This window comes from Elgaria multicarinata, chromosome 2 (assembly GCF_023053635.1).
Source record: "Elgaria multicarinata webbii isolate HBS135686 ecotype San Diego chromosome 2, rElgMul1.1.pri, whole genome shotgun sequence".
NCBI classification, from domain to species: Eukaryota; Metazoa; Chordata; class Lepidosauria; order Squamata; family Anguidae; genus Elgaria; species Elgaria multicarinata.
The window spans coordinates 133,781,540-133,799,147 of record NC_086172.1 but is presented as its reverse complement, the minus strand read 5'-3'; the positions used below and the strand labels follow the sequence as shown (position 1 = coordinate 133,799,147).

The 17,608-nt window shown below is 40.4% G+C and overlaps 1 protein-coding gene across 1 annotated transcript in view; it reads left to right on the top strand.

The window, feature by feature from the left end:
• Positions 1-17,608, top strand: part of RYR3 (ryanodine receptor 3) — a 401,651-nt gene that overhangs the window by 193,017 nt on the left and 191,026 nt on the right. The window contains exons 39-40 of the mRNA XM_063117743.1: positions 14,499-14,772; positions 15,711-15,825. Coding sequence (XP_062973813.1) covers positions 14,499-14,772; positions 15,711-15,825 — 389 coding nt within the window. The remainder of the gene's footprint in view (positions 1-14,498; positions 14,773-15,710; positions 15,826-17,608) is intronic.

The window sequence follows — 17,608 nt, the reverse complement described above, 5'->3', positions numbered from 1 at the left end:
AATGATTGATATCTGAATTCATTCTGATCATATCCATAAATTATACTAAAGGAACGAATATGACAGTTCTTGATATAATTAAGATGTTTTGAGGACAAGAAGTACCTTTGAGTTTCCTACTCTATGTCTTTCTACACAAGGCATTTATTAGAGCTGTGCAGCGCCTCTGACGAATGTTCGAATCTGAGGCGACACGGGCTGATTCGGCTCGCCTCGCCTCAGTTCTGAGGTGGTTTTGTTTCAGCCCAAGGCACCCTGAAGCCGAAGCTGATTGGCTCTGAAGCTCTGGATTGCCTTGGGCCGCCTCAGAGCGGCACTGGGCCACTTACCTGCTGCCATTGCCGCCTCCTCCTCTTCGCTCCTGCCGGCTGTCGTCATTGATGCCAACGAGAAGAACCAGGCTGTGATTTTAAGCTTAGTACCTCTATAGCCACCGTAGTTTGTGGGCATAGAGATTTAGTACCTCTATGGCCACAAACTACGGTGGCCATAGAGGTACTAAGCTTAAAATCGCGGCCTGGTTCTTCTCAGCGGTGGCGGTGTTGATGGCAGCAGGAGTGAGGCAGCGGCAGCAATAACAGCAGGTAAGCAGAGAGAGTGGGAAAAGGCCGAGTTGCCTTGGAGGGCCCAAGTCTCGCTTCGGCACCAAGGCGGGCAACCCCCGAAGCACCCTGAGGCAGATCGAGGCTGTTTTGGGGGCTCCAAATCAGCCTCCGAGCCAAATCGGGGGGTCCTTGCACAGCCCTAGCATTTATTGTGTGCTTGGATCTTTCAGTCTCTGTGTTGTTGATTGCAAAGAGAGAGGACTATCAACTCTGACACCAACTTTGAATCTTTTGGTGGAAACTCTAGGCTATGTGGTTGAGGTCTATCAAATCCAAGGGTAAACCCACAAAAGCAAAGAGTTCCATGCCATACCTTTCTCCTTGGTAACTCCCTGCTGCAGAAAGAGAAAAATCTAAGAGTCAAGATCAAATATAGCCTGACAGCACTCTGGGCTGATAACAAGACAGACAATCCATAGCAAACAAGAGTTCACAGGCTATGAAAAGCATCACAGTAATTTCATGGCAAGTCCTTGGCAATTCAAAGTTCCAGTATGACAGAGAGTCCATGTGCAGATAAAGAAAAGATGTTCCTAGCAAAGGCTTCTTACCTTTAGATCAGCTTAAAGGAGGGAAGTGTGGCTATAAGACATTCCTCCAGACCCCTTGACAGACCAGGGCTTTGGGCCTTTCATCAAGGCCCCTGTCCAAACAGGGCAGCTCTGTTCGGCCCTCTAGCACTGACACTTCAACCTTGGTCACCCTTCTGCAAACTCCACCCCATCTTTATAAGGTTCTTACAGAGAGCTTCCTTACCAAGGCTGAGCCAGCAGCTGGATGGAGAGTAGGCTGACTCTCCCTGGCTCTGCTCTGAAAACACTGACAGAGATAAGCTCACACAGATTCTGACATTCCAGAGGCTGAATAGACCCAAACCCTTTCAGACTAGGTCTAATCAAATCTTGGTTATTACCCACAAGGCTCACTGCAGTGCTGAAGCTGGGCCCTGACAGACCCATAGGAATGCCAGATATTGTAGGACAATTGTTTCGGATGGGGGCAGATGTCACTTAATGAAAGAAGAGCTAAACGTGTTAGCTGCTGACATGTATGAGCACAATGTGGATTTTGAGACTGAGTTAAATACTCCCTGTATTATTGCTGGCTTCCAAGTACCCAGAACTCTTCCGGGAATGGTCCAGACTGATTCTCGACTCTGGTGCCAAGGACCAGAATCTCTCCTCCTGGAACTGAGACAAAGCTTCTGCAGTCCTATTATCCACAACCAGGACATGTCAAGCTGAAAACAGGATATTGGCCAACAAACATGTCAACACAAATTTCATGACTAGCTGCATAACTCTGCCTGAGCAAGATGTCTGGCTGGTAATGATTCTAACTACAGCTTGGTGGTTGCACCTGCTTGTCCTTAAATCTTTTTCTCCAGATATATAATAGTACCAGGATGGGAAATAATTCCATGGAAGTGAAATCATACGTGATGCCTGAATCATGCTAGTAAGCAGCCCATCTTTTTGCATTAACTTTGGAAGAAGATCCTGAAACCCAAGCTCCCTGAAGCATCTGATTGAATTTGTAACTGCAGCAGCTAGAAGATGATCCTGCCAATATATTCAGACAGGAAGCTCACTGGTATCCTTAAATCCTCTTTCATGCTTTTTGTTATTCTAAGTTAGTGGTGTGGGGATGGAATTCTGATTGTTGACCTTGCCAGGCAAGTGCAGAAAGCTCTGTCCAGAGAATTACTCCACATGTGAAACTGAGAACCATTGTGATGTAGTGGCTAAAGTGTTGGACTGGGAGTTGGGAGATCCTGGTTCTAGTTTCCACTCGGCCATGGAAACCCACTGGGTGACTTTGGGCCAGTCACAGATTCTCAGCCCAACGTACCTCACAGGATTCCTTTGTGAGGATAATATGGAAAGGAGGATTATTATGTACACTACATTGGGTTCCTTAGAGGAAAAAAGGCAGGATATAAATGCAATAAAATAAATAAATAAATAAATTTCCCTCAAAGTGCATTTTTGGCACTGAAGCAATAGCTCGAACATGCACCACAGGGCAACTAGCTTGTCTGGTGGCAGGCGAGAAGTACTGACTTGTGAGTCCACCTGGTCCTTCATTTTTTTCTTGCACCAGTGGAATCCCTAACTCTTGATGAGGTTCTGAAAAGACTGTAAGAACCTGGCAACCACACAAGTTGGCAGGTCCTGTGAATAGGAAGTCATCTAGGTAATGAATGATCTGATGGTGGCCATTCCAGAAAGGTACTAAATATTTCGAACGCTGCACAGGCTACTGAGATCCCATTGACATGGCCTTAACTGCATACCAAAAACTGGTGAACTTGAAATCCAGCAGGTTGAAGTCCTGCGAACTGCCCAGAGAGCATTGGCTACAGGGCGGTATAGAAATATAATAAACTAGCTGTACCCTGCCATGCGTTGCTGTGGCTCAGTCTGGTTAAATTGAAAAGAAAGAAAAGACAAAGCGGATGTTTCTAAATATGTTTAATTTCACAATGCTTGTGGATATACAATATTTTTAGTTGTTCCAATGTCTGTGTAGATATAGAGATTGTCTGGTTTGCCAACTCTAGAACACGCAACATATAATTGTCCATGTGAGAAGCAATCTGTGTCTAGATCTAAACCGCACAATTCTAAAGATTGGTCCTGAGCTTTGTTGATTGCAAACACCAATCGAATTGGGAATTGCAATCTCTTAAATTGAAATGGCGTATCTATTGTAATCATAGGAATGTGAGGAATGAGGACATCTTCACCTTTGAAAGGCCCTGTCAGGATTGTTCCTTCTATGACGTTGCTCAGTAATTTTTTTACTGCAAGCCATTGCAAAGTTTTGGCTGGTTGATATTTCGCAACATGATAATTGGCATGCCGATTTTCAATTGCAGTACGTGCGGTGGCATCCCTGGCAGATCGAGTGAATTCAAAAATTCTGTTGGATAATTAACCGCTTCATCTGGTTCCACAACAGTGTCGATGGACTTGTATGTGACTGCCTCGCTTTGAATGTTAGATTGAATAATATTGTAAAGTTCATAGACGTTTTTGTTCTTGGCCGCAAGAATAGCTCGTTCACTCAGCCAATCGTGATTCTTATAATTGGTTTGAATATTTGGAAATACTTTTTCAACCAATTCTTCTTTTGACGGCACTAAATTACAGAAGTTATGAGGTAATAAAATTCATCCTGAGGTCAGATCAACCGGCACCTTTCCGTTCCCAATTTCCAGCAATTGACGTGAGAATATCTCAGCTGATCGATCGTTTTGCAGCTGGACACGCATATTTGTACTTAATTTTAACGTCTTTATGTGTCACCACAAAGTAGAGTATTTCAGGCAAGCATTTATTTCGTCCGCTGGTGTCGATCGAGGAATTACAGATAATGTTTGCCTGAAATCTGCTGCAAGCAATATTAATGTGTTCCCAAATGGTCTGATGTTTCCACGCAAATCTTGCAATGATCTACCAAGAGCCTCGAGTGATTTTTTGTGTGCCATTGTGCATTCATCCCAAACAATAAGTTTGCATTTTTGTAATATTTTTCCCATGCCGGATGCTTTGGAAATGTTGCACGTGGGAGTTTCAATGAATTGTATGTTTAATGGCAATTTCAAAGCGGAATGAGCAGTTCTTCCACCAGGTAGCAATGTCGCAGCTATTCCGGACGACGCAAGAGCTAAGGCTATGTCATTTTGGGATCGAATTGCTGCCAGAATCAATCTAATTAGGAACGTTTTACCAGTTCCTCCTGGCACATCTAAGAAGAAGATTTCTCCAATCCCGTTATTGATGGTTTTCATTATTTGATCGTAAATGTGTTTTTGCTCAAGCGTTAGCTTAGGAATATTTGATTGCACATACAACAAAAGATCATCTGTGTTGTAATTTTGTTCACGACACAATTCTACATCGAACGAAGCAGCAACAATTCGATTCGGTGATGGCATTCCCAATTGATTGAGAACTTTGTTTGAGATTTCTAAGCAGAAATCTTCAATCATTATCAACGCTTCGTTGTAGATTTCTGGTGTGAAATCCATGTTTATATTTGAATTTTCTTTGCGTATTCAATGGAGAATATCTTCAGCCATGTCCGATTTATATTTCTCCCATAACTCTGTTGGAGATGAAGGAGAGCAGGTGGTCAATATGATTGCAAACAATGCACGAATTTGATTTGGATGTGACGTGTTGCACGCATCATTAATGCATACATCCCAGTGTCGGTCGTTCTGCAATAAATTCAGAGCTTGACATGCACTGCGGAAAGTGGCATGTGTAACGCCGTTGACAATTCTCAATTGATGGAAAGACGGTGGACCGGGCACATTTACCAACAGCATGCGAAGAAAAAAGCATTCATCTTGATTGGGATGCATGGTGTACAGTCTGCCTATCGTTGTTTCTTTGAATATGGCAGGTTGTCCGTCGACTCGATCTGAAGCTGTAGAACGCGATTGCCGTGCTCGCAATCGTGCATCCTCAAGTCTGGCTGAACGTTGCTTGCCTGGTTCCTTGGCACGTATCTGAGGCATTCTTTTTCTTTTTTTCTCGTTTGCTGATGCCCGTTCTTCCTCAGTCTGATTTGCAATTTCTCGTCACAGTGCTTCCGCTCTGCGAGTACGACGACCTAAGTGTGATCTTCTGTGAGGCATTATTTGGATGAAGTAAAGCAAATTGTTTGGTTTTAAAAAAAGGATGTTTTTACGGTGAGGAGGTTAGCGGAAACTCCTGGCAGTTACCTTTCTTCAGAACGTGTAACTGTCACAGGTGTGACATCTATATTCACTCAGCCAATTGTGAGAGAACATGCAAATAAGAGAGAAGGCAGAGGCAGTGGATTGGCCTACTGGTTGGCGATGTCACAATGATCAGCAGGACTGGTTTTGAGGAGGCCTATTTCTTAGATTTTAAGACAAACTTTTGTCCCCATATAGAACATAGTTACATAACAATGCTCGCATATTCGAATGCAACGTTGTGTCAAAATTTCAAAGCAATCGGTGAAGAACTTTCGGAGATATAACGTCTGTTTCGAACGGACATTTACATTTTTATTTATATAGATAAAACGAATGAATGAAATGAAGATTAAATGACAAACTAAGAGAAATTTGTATAGCCATGAAATAATTCAAGGCAGTCTCTCATCAAATCAGCTTCCCAAAAATTGCTGTAAGTTATTCATATTTTGTAGTAGATATAGGAAAATGAGGGCACAATCCTATATATCTATATCTATACAGAAGTAGAATTCAATAAGGCTCACTCCCAATAAGTAGGTAAAAGATTGCAACAGGTTGTACTCAAGTGAGCTTATTTCTGAGTAGATATGTACAGGATCACACTGTTAATAACTCAATATGGTCATAATTGCTCTCATAAAATCATTCTAAATAACAGGCAATCTCAATAAGACTGAGAATTCTTCTTTTTGAAGGGCCACTTGCTTCTCTAAGGAGAAGCACGTCCTGCTTAAGCTTCCTTCTACCATATACTTAGCCATACACTTGACAGTTTGCCTTGATGGGAAAGCCGATAATGAATTATTCCCCCCATCACCACCAAAGCTTTTCTTGAATTTTCACATATCCTTTGATAATAGAACACCACACCACAGCCATTATGGAGGATAGAGTAATACAGTTCCTATACTTAGCCATGAACTTTTTTTTAATTTGAATACAAAATAACAATTGTTGAAAAATGGGCATACTTAATCAGTAAACAAAACACCTCACCCTGTTTCTTACGTCTGTGATAAAATGGCACTCAAAACTCTTTACAAAGTGACAACTGCGTTTGTAAAATCAATCTGTATCTTATTCCCTGTCAGGCACTCAAATGGCTCATAAAATAATTAGAGATACAATATTCTCTTCCAGAGTGGGTAAGGCAGTCTGATGGGTTGTGCTTCTGTGATTGTCAGGAGGCAGGGCCAAATTTATCAGTTAATAATTAGAGGAGGAATTCCCTTTACATACTTTTCAGCTTGCTCCAAAGAAAAGAAAAGTCTTCTTGGCTGCTATTTCCAAGACAGACTGAAAGCACTTAAAATCAAAAGCAATAGTCGAATTTATTCCACTGAGTTTTTAATACATTGAACAATTGACCAAGGGGGATTTTTTTGTTGCAGTATAGCGCCAGGATGCTCAGTGCACATTTGGCCTTCCAAATAAGCCAATGCCTAATTTCTTACTCTTGTTTATTTATTATTTATTAGATTTTAATCCACCTTGTAATAAGTGTTCTCTGGGAAGATTACTTAAAGCTAAAATAATAAAACATAATACAAAAAACTACAATCAGTACAAGAAAAACAATATATAAAAACAGCCATAAAACCTAAAGTCTAAAGTGCCTGGGAGAAAAGAAAGGTCTTTGCCTGGCACTGAAAATAATCACACTGTAGGTGCCAGACAAGCCTCTTTGCGGAGGGCATTCCATAAATGGGGCACCACAACTGAGTTGGTCCTCTCTCTTGTAAGCTACTTCCTTTGATGGACGGCACCCAGAGGAGGGTCTCAAATGAGCAGGTACATATTATGCAGTGTAAGCCACCATGGAGTTCTCTTCCCTATTGCCCAATCAGCGCTGTGTCCAACCTCAGATCCAGAAATCCGAACTATCCTATGACTTACCCAGATAGGATTGCTCTCTTAATTGCTTTCATCTTTGTGTATTCCCTACACTTGTGTTTCACTCTTCTTCCAAATACAAAGAAGTGGTATTTTAGCTTCACAACAACCCTGTGATGAAGACTAGCCTAGAGTTAGTTATTTTTCTAAGGCTACTCAGTCATGGCTGAGCAGAGATCTGAACCTGGGTTTCTTATGTGGAAACTGACCACACAGTGGCTCCTGCATAATTTTTCTTTTCATGCCCAATTACTCTTTATTGTTGTGTTCCCCCCACCTTCAGGTGTTTTCATCTTTATTGACCCTTCCTTGAATTTTCCTTGAATTATTTATTTATTTATTTATTTATTACATTTCTGTACTGCCCAATAGCCGGAGCTCTCTGGGCGGTTCAAAATTACAGGGTGCCTTTCCGCTTAGTATACTATGGGATGTTCCAATGCATCCAATTTAACTAGACATAATTGTACTATTTTTCCAGCACAATGCTGTACATATGCTCTCAGAAGTAAGTCCCATTGAGTTCAATGAAACTTACTTTCAGATAAGTGGGTAAAGGATTGCAGCCTTATGCTCTCATCTTTCCCCTGCTTTCATTGCCACTGGTCTTTCATTGCCACATAAAATAAGTGTCCTCCTTTGAATGAAATTCCTCAACATGTGATGGGAAGATGTCTAAAAGTGGGCAGATGTTACCAAAACAAATTGCTATCCTGGGGCTAAAATACAAAAAAGAAAAAGGAAAAAGGAGTCCTATCAACCTCAGAGGCTTTTTATTCCCAGTTAGACTATTTACATATGCTCCTCAATTACTCGCTGTATCATCTATCCGCTTTAGAAAAGATAAACAATAACAGCAAAGCATAACATATGGTCAACGTACAGCTACTTCTAACGATCTGCTTGATGCTTGCCTCCCCAAGTATTAAATCTTTGCTACTGTTTGACCAGCTAGTTCTGGTTGCTATAGCTTAAATGTTTGAATATGAAACATCTGACCATTAATATGCCACAGTTATTTAGCTGAAGTCCTCTTCCATAGACAGCTATATAAAAAAAGTTGACAAGATTTATTGTATGAAATTTTTGCCATGCTACTAAACGCATCATTTACAATAAAATAAAACAGCTGGGATTCACAGAAGTTGCCTTGTAAACGATGCATAGAGTTGATGCTCCAGTGGTTCATCCAGTCAACCATTAAAAATGAAAAGCATATATATATATATATATATATATATATATATATATATATATTGCTTTATTATGATTTTATTAGAATGTAAGCCTATGCGGCAGGGTCTTGCTATTTATTGTTTTACTCTGTACAGCACCATGTACATTCATGGTGCTATATAAATAATAATAATAATAATAATAATAATAATAATAATAATAATGAAGTATCCAAGTATCCAGGACATTAAGAATTTTAGGTCACTGCTAGAATGCAGCTAACAATAGCCATTAAGCAGAGTTTGTAAAACCATTTTAGCTATGCTATCTGAACCCCGCCCCCCTCTACTTAGGGAAAACATAACCCTGTATATGTACACCACTAATGCTTTTACACTTTTCACAGAGGTTTGTACTATATAGGCACTATCTATTAAAATCCTTTCTACTTTTTCAGCTTTGTATTCCATATTGTGTAAAAGCAAATCTTTTTTTTTTAATAATTTTTATTTGTTTTCTACACTATATAAACATACAACATTACAATAATAATAATAATAAAAAAAGAAACATCAAACAACTGCTACATACATATTGAATAAATGTTGAGTACATATATGTTGAATAAGTATTACCTATACATTATCATACTACAACATAATCATTCTTAACATAAAAGTGCACCCCCCACCTCGGGATCTATTCCTGAGTCCAAAATCTGATAGTTTCTTCTGCTGGCGGTTTCCCACTTCCCTTAGTAAACACAAATATTAGGAACTGTTTCCAGATTCCTTCAAACTCATTTATTTTAGTTACGCCTGTGTAAAAGCAAATCTAAAATAGCATGCAAGTCATTCTTTTGATTTGAAAATATATTCAGCAGGGACATATATATGGCATAACTGAAAATGGAATAAATGTTTCTTTGAAATTTATTCTCAAAAGAGCGAAGTTTATACAGGAGTAACCCTTCACAGGTCTGATATGGTCCAGTATTCATACTTACTGAGAATACGTTTAATTTTCTGCTATTTGGAAAAATTGTTCCTTCAAGGACAAGTAGCTGCTTTTGATCATATGAACTGTTAATTTAACTTTAGGCAAGTGTCCCCCCACTTACATTAACCTAAACAGACCCCAACAGTTTTATTATTAACTTTAGATGAAGGGGCATACCACAGTCACAGACTTAAACCAGTTTAAATAGGCTGACCATACGCCCGGATTTGCCCGGACATGTCCAGAAATCCTACCCCCAAGCGGGATCCAAGGGGAGATTTTAAAATCCTCTTAAATGTCCGGATAAATTGCTGGATGGTCGGAGGTGCTCATATCAGCTACGCAAATAGCATAGGTGCTATGCCATTAAGCGTAGCTGATCTGAGCAGTTCCTAGAGAAATAGAAGGCGCGCGCGCGCCCTCCCCACCTCACACAAATTGAAAGGGGATTGTGGGTATTGGGAGAAGCATGGGGCACATGTGTGCTCCAAGAAGAATGATGGCTGGCCAGCTGCCATGGAGCTCAGAGGAAGACCAGCCACAGCCGGAGCAGCCACCCACCTGCGGCAGCACGAAGGGCTCCAGAGCTCCCATTCATGAGCTAATATGAGAAGAGATGGCATGAAAGAGGTGGAGTCAGCAGGAAGGGGCTTTCCTGAGGCTTCATCTTGGTTCCCAGTTGAATTCAGGACACTCCACATGGCAAGATTCACAAGTCTGGATATGTTGAGGGGATAGATCCCTCCTTAAGGTAGGGATGAGGCGAGGATGACCCCCTGAAAAGTGTTTTTGTCTGGGATCTGATTTGTGTCATTTTTGTATCTTGCATTTTATTTGGGGTGTGGGGAGGGAGAGACCTAGAGTTCCTTCCTTCCTTCCTTTCAGTCTCTACTTTTGTGCTGCACAAACAAATAGGACTGCTGATATTTCTTTCTTTCATTAAGAACATTGGCGTAGATGGGTACTCGTCCCTGGCAGAGTATTGGACCAGATGCTCTTGTGGTGCCTTTTTCAGGGGCTCTTTTTATGTCATGGGGATGGCACGTGTCTAGAGCCCACAGGTGCAGGATGGTTACACATCACCTCTCAAGCCACTTTAAATACTTTTATACTTTGTCATCTGGATTAAAATTATAACAATGTTAAAGTCTATGTTGTCTTGTGTGGCTCTAGAAGACATTACACACATAACAGAGCCATGGCATAATACAGAATGCAACAGTTTACTGGTACCATGATACTTTTAATCGATTTTAGTGATTATGAATTTTGGATTTTACAACTTAACACCTCTTAGGTGCTGAACTTGTTTTTAGGGTGGTTTAAGAAAGACCTAAAGATGGATTTTCCTTCATTTTTTCAGTGTATGTTCAAGGGTAAAGCAGAGATCGTAATATAATACTGACTGTAAATTGTTACAAATAAATAACTTCCTAAATATTGGAATAATAGAAATAGAGCAGGAGGTTGTGATCTTATTGAGGTGCCACCTTTTGACTTGGCTGTTGTTGTTTTTGTTGTTGTTTTGAGAGATTAATATGCACTAGTGTTGAAAGAAAAAGCAGAGTTTGGTCTTGTTTGCTTGTGTTGAAGCTTTCTGAGCTATTCAGTTTTCAGCTGAAGAATGGTAATGCCTACTCTTGAATACATTCAAGGCTTAATTTGCAAAATTGCTTGGTATTTTAAGAGCATTTGTTGAGATCATTTTCTTTTTATATCATATGACTATAATAATGTTATCAACTCAGTACCACTCACCTACTTACTTACTTTTGAAGCAAGGATTTATTTTATTTTATTGCCTTTAGCATAAATCTCTGCTGGCCCATAAGCGTATTTAATTGTTTCTCATAGCCATTCCTGTCTATCAGCCTCCTCCTAACCTGATGCCTTCCAGATGTGTTGGACTGAAGCTCCCATAATTCCCAGCCAGAATGCTGGTTGAGAATTCTGGGAGGTGTAGTCTAATACACCTGGAGGGCACCAGGCTGAAGAAGGCTGTGTAGAACTAGTGAAGCTGGCTAGAGATATAGGTGCTTATGAGTTATAATCATTTAAAGAGAGCCAGTGTGGTGCTGTGGCTAAAGTGTTGGATTGGGAGATTGGGGTTCTAGTCCCCACTCAGCCATGGAAACCCACTGGGTGACTTTGGGCCAGTCACAGACTCTCAGCCCAACCTACCTTACAGGGTTGTTTTTGTGAGGATAAAATGGAGAGGAGGAAGATTATGTATGCTACCTCAGGCTCCTTGGAGGAAAAAAGACAGGATATAAATGCAATAATAATAAATAGTCACAAGTGGCAAGAAAGTAGGGCTTTGAGGTTGGTCTTTCCTTTCTTCTCGCCATCCTCCCTAAATTGTGCATGCTTATCTGTGGAAAGTGGTTACTAGATGATGATGATGAGCATTTAGTCAAACTGTTTTAGCAACACAACAGCCCTTTAAGGTAGGCCAATTGCACTAAGAGGTTTTATTTTGTTTCTAAGGAATTTCTAAGGCTTGGCATGTTGGGGTGGGCATGCCTCCTTGAGGGTGGCCATATTGTCCTTCTTTTTGGTTTCTAAAAGATGGTCACCCTATTTAATTGCCATTCCTTTCCCCAATAAAACACTAGAAACTATATATGTTTCTGTGGAGAAGGAAAATACAGTAGGTATCTTTAGCATCTTTACCAAACTACAATTCCCAGAATTCTTTCTTTGGGAAGCCATGAACAATTAAATGAATATAGAATCAATATGCCATTGTAGTGTAGAGGTCAGCAAAATGTTCAAGGGAAAACATTTTTGGTACCAAAAAGAATGGGTTTTCAAGAGGACTACATTTTCCCTTTTTTAAAAAAGGAGAAGTAAAATGTATGTGCTCTGCATTTATCTGTTTCCCAAATTGGCTGCATTTTTAATTGGGTATATCAAATGGGGTATATCGAATATATGTTGTGAAGAAACTGACATTTTGTGAAGTAAAAATTTAATGTTTCACTGTTACGTTTTGTTTCAATGACTGAAGACAAAGTGGTTAACAGTAGAAGTGGGAAATGCCTTTTACTACAGGCTTGTGCATGAGAAGTGGAGTTCACACAACACAACAATACACCATGGGCAGCCAGCCAAGGTGGGTTATTGTGTTGTCAAACCCAGTGGCTTCATTTTCATGAACAAGCTACCCTGAAAACGTATGGCTTGTTGTCGGGTTGTTCATACCCGTAGTGGGTTGTTGTGTTATCTAAACCTGGGAGAGTGATTTCATCATGGGTTGCTGGGAACAGCTATAGAGCCTGTGATGTTCAACTGCCTTAATATGCATTAAAAGTAAATATATGCAAAGTTAATGGTTTATATTATGCATAAAGTTCCAGGAAGTAAGTAGGCCTCAATGTACTTATAATTTCTATGCACAGGCTGAGCATGAAAGTAGAAGAGGGGGGTTGAATGCCTGAGTGCTGATTGGATGGTAGAGGGGGAGTGATTGGATTGGCTGTGTGAGAGTGAGAGGAGCTGGAGAAATGTTGCTTTATATAGAGAGTCTGATAATCCAGGGTGAGACAGAGTGTATGGGCGGAGATTCAGAATGAGAGAGAAAAATAGATGGGGGTATTGTGTTTGTTGGTGGGGCGGGGAGTGGAAAGAAAGAATTTGCTTTCTGTGAATTAGGTTTTTGTTGGTGAAGAAAACTATGTGTTCAAAGGGATCATTTTGTATGTTGGTGTTCTGCCTTGTACTCAGTCTTTTGGGCAGGTTATTTGTCCTTTATGACTAGCTATGCCTTCATTTTGTGGTGGTGCCCAGGACAGTTTCTCCAATTTCTAAATGTGCTCACAGGCCCCAAAATGTTGTCTACCCCTCCTTTAAAGGATCTGAGGAAAACGGAAGTGACACGTGTTCACTTTCTCTCATCAGAATGTCGTAATAATGTGAAAAAACACACCTGTAAATGTCACCCTGCTAAAGAGGTGGTATGATTTACTCTTCAAATATAAACCCATTAAAATGGGATAAATAAAACATTTGTAATTGTTAACAATCCCATAAATGTATCCAGTGATAAGTGTTCATTCACATGAACCACTTAATAAATCTCTGAAATATTCCTGAGCTCTTACATTTTAAGAAGATACTTCAATTGTCATGGCACATAAAGTTGAACCTGCTGGGTTTTTGTTTTCCCCCCCCAAAAGGAAACCCACTTCAACTACAATTGAAATAATCATTACTTCATTAAAAAGCTCTAGGAAGTATAGCCAGAACAGTCTGAGAGAAGACATCATGTTGAGGCACCTTGTGATCTTGCTAGTACATTATAATTCTTTATTAAATATTAGAATTCTGGCAATAAGGGCATGTTCTAAGGATGTATGTACAACGTTCCCCTTAGAAGGAATTCTTTAAATTGTCTGTCCAAAGGTAATTAGAACCAATAAAACAATCCTTTTTAACGCTGGAGAATGTAACTGAACAAAGAAAACAGATAGGCAAGCCAATGATAAATTCAAGTAATTTAGAAGTATTGATTATGTAAATCAACAAAAATGATTGGTTAAAAACAAACAAACATACTCCTATATATGCATTTTAATTCTCAAAAGAAGGCACGACTATTTTAAAAATGAGTATCATTATTCATAACTGAATCTAGATAAAACTTAGCCTTTATCTGCAATTGGTACTTCACTAAACAAGAGGAGATAGATACAAAAACCCACCTGCTTTTAAGCAACAATTATCTCAGTTCATTCCTCCTCATTCTACCATTTCACCTTTCTGAAAATACTTGGAGTGACACAGCATTGTTCTGAAAGACATCTGGATGTGGGTTTGTGGGGGAAATGGACCCTCCTGCCGCCACCATGTTCTACCCAGAAGCCCGCTCAGAGATATGCTACAGCATCATAGCGTTGTCATAGGGGCTTCAGGAAACAGCAACTGCCAGAGTTTTTCTCCCTATAGTTGGTCTTTTCTAAATTTGTTAGGTAATGTTTGCTACTGAGTTTTGAGGTTATTTACTTCCAGAAATCCTTTGAAATGCCAACTTCTCAGTAGATAATAGTTTTCTCCCCCACCCCCTTTTGCACCTTCCATTGCAGCTACACTGAAGGAGTTGATATCTCAAACGATGGTTCGCTGGGCTCAAGAAGATCAGATCCAAGATCCAGAATTAGTTCGTATTATGTTTAACCTTCTTCGAAGACAGTATGATAGCATTGGTGAACTGCTGCAGGCTCTGAGGAAGTCCTACACTATAAGTGCTGCCTCTGTGCAAGACACAATCAACTTATTAGCAGCACTGGGTCAAATTCGCTCCCTTCTCAGTGTCAGAATGGGAAAAGAAGAAGAACTGCTTATGATTAATGGCCTAGGGTATGACAATAACCATCGTTTTCTTTTTAAGCCTGAAATTAAAATGTAAGAATGTAAAAATGTTGGCACCAGCCTCCCTGATGCGGCTCACTGGCGCCAACACGGTTATCCTTCAGACGCCAGGTCAAGACTTTTCTCTTCTCCCAGACATTTTAACAACATTTAAAAATGCTACATTTGTTTTTTAACAGACCCAAGAACTTTTGTTTTTAAATGGATAGTGTTGTTTTTATACTGTTGTTTTTATGTTTTTGATGGTTTAAAATTTTGTATACTTTTTTAATGTTTACTGTTTTTAACTTTTGTAAACCGCCCAGAGAGCTTCAGCTATGGGTATATAAATGTAATAAATAAATAAATAAATAAATATTAAGCCTTTACTTATGACTTTTGATTATAGTAGTAGCTTAAGCCCACTATCATATCTGACTGTAATTTTGCTACAAGATTGTTTTGGGTCAATTATATTTAGTGAATTAGCTCTGTACTCACCCCATTTAAATGCTATGGTTTTTCTTTCTTTAGCACATGTGAACATACATAAAGGACCATATGGACATGTCTTATACTGAGTCAGTCCATCTGTCCATCTATCCCAATACTATCTACTCTGCCTCTGGCAGTTGCTCAGGCAGTAATTCCCAGCTCTGCTCTTCCCTGAGATCTTTTTCTTTCTCTAGAGACTACAGGGATTGAATCTTGGACATTCTCCATGCAAATCATGTGCTTACCACTAGGCAAGGAAAAATGCTGTTTTGTTCATGATAGCAACCTTGTAATGCATGTTATAATCTATGAATTAGAATATAAATATTCATATCTTTGTAATTGATCTTGAATTATGAAACTAAAACACACACAACACACTTTCATGCTATTGATGGAACATAGATCCTGTGAAAAATAAGACTTATTTTGTTTCTTCTTCTCTCATTTAGAGATATAATGAACAACAAAGTATTTTATCAACATCCCAATTTAATGAGAGTCCTGGGTATGCATGAGACAGTTATGGAAGTTATGGTAAATGTACTTGGAGGAGACAAATCTCAGGTAATCTCACAAGTATTTTATTATTATTATTTACCTATTTATTTGTTGGATTTGTACCTTGCCTTTCTACCAAAAAAAAAAAAAAAAGTGCTCAAGGTCTTGTGAAGCATGTCATCTGCAGTTGGAAGAAAGTACAGGTAAAGAAGGATAGTGTATTTAGCACAAACAAGACAGAATATGAGCTGTCAGCTCCATTCATTACGGGGTTTGTATAGACAATATCCCATGCATTAGAGAAGGACTATAAAGATCACAAATACAAAAGAAGTTGAAAATTGAGAATAAAAATACTTCAAACTATTTGTGCAATATCCTGGCTTGTATAAAGTCAGAGTTTCCTGTTATGTATGCACTGGGGAACTCTTTTTAATGTCAACTAACAAACCATGGGTATCCAACATAGCCCTTGTGCAGGCAGCCTAAGCCTGCTGGTCCCAGTGTGCATGCAGCTGGCCCTGCTGCTGCAGCATGTTCATGGCCCCTACCATTGGGGGGATCCGCACGTCGCTCCCAGAGCGCTTCTATGCGACCCCAGTGCACCCCGAAAACAATAGTCTGACTTCCCTGTAAAAGAAACGACGAAGAGCTGTCCATGCCGCCGCCGCTGAGGAGAGCTCTCTGCCGGCGAGGAGAGCTCGGCAAAAGAAGGCGGGGTGAAGAGTGGAAGAAGCTCTCTACCCCACCTTCTTTTGCCGAGCTCTCCTCGCTGGCGGAGAGCTCTCCTCGGCGGCGGCGGCGGCAGCATGTACGGCTCTTTGTCGTTTCTTTTACAGGGAAGCCAGACTATCGTTTTCAGGCTGCACTGGGGTCGCATAGAAGCGCTCTGGGAGCGACGTGCAGATCCCCTCTCGGTGGCCACAATGTAGCACTTCTGGAGGGAAGCGGCACAATGAGTAGAAAAGCTCATTTCTGGAAGGGGCAGGTCTCATCCCTTCCAGAAATGAGCCTTCACACTCATTGCAGCACTTCCCCCCAGAAGCACTACATCACGGCTGCCGATGGTAGGGGCTGTGTGTGTGTGTGTGCACTGCTGCCAATGGGGCCGGTTGTGCACGCACCTTGGTCGGTGGCCTTGGGCCACCCATGCAAGGGCTCCATTGGATACTGCCCCAAGCAAATAAGCCAGGAAGTGGTCCTCCTTAACAATCACCTTTTTGCAGTCCCAGGCAGCCAACAAAAACAGGAAGCTTACAAAGTACCAGGTTGAACACTGGATGTGGTTGGTGGTCTGCATTTGTCATGTTAGACAGGTGTACTTTGGTAAAAGCAATGCATGACATTTGTGCTATGCCTGTCTCTTACCCTGTCCCTGCCTCATCTCATTGGCTGTATGCTGCAGAGGGAGTGCAATGTGATGCATTTGAAACATTATTGAATGAACTTGATCTCCTGTACCTAAACTAGACATTATAAATACATTAGGAAGATACATGATGTTACATTATGTGTGTTCTTTAAATAAAGGTTACAGAGGAGGTGCAATCTTAAAGGGAACTGTACCACTTCACTGCATATGGGAGAAATGTTCTGTTTGAATGCAAGACCATCTTCATTCTTAGGCGGTAACGTTGCCTGGAAGGTTGTACCACATGATCGGCTTTCTCTGTAAATTAGCCCTTATACTTAGGCCTGGAAGGATGGGATGAACACTCTCTGGGTTGGTGTGATCTCTCAGTCTATATTAATGCATCTAGGCATTGCAACCATCTGTGCCTCATTTGGACCATGTTAGGAGAAGATCCAGAGTTATTATTTTTGTCTCTGATATTGATATTTTAAATTT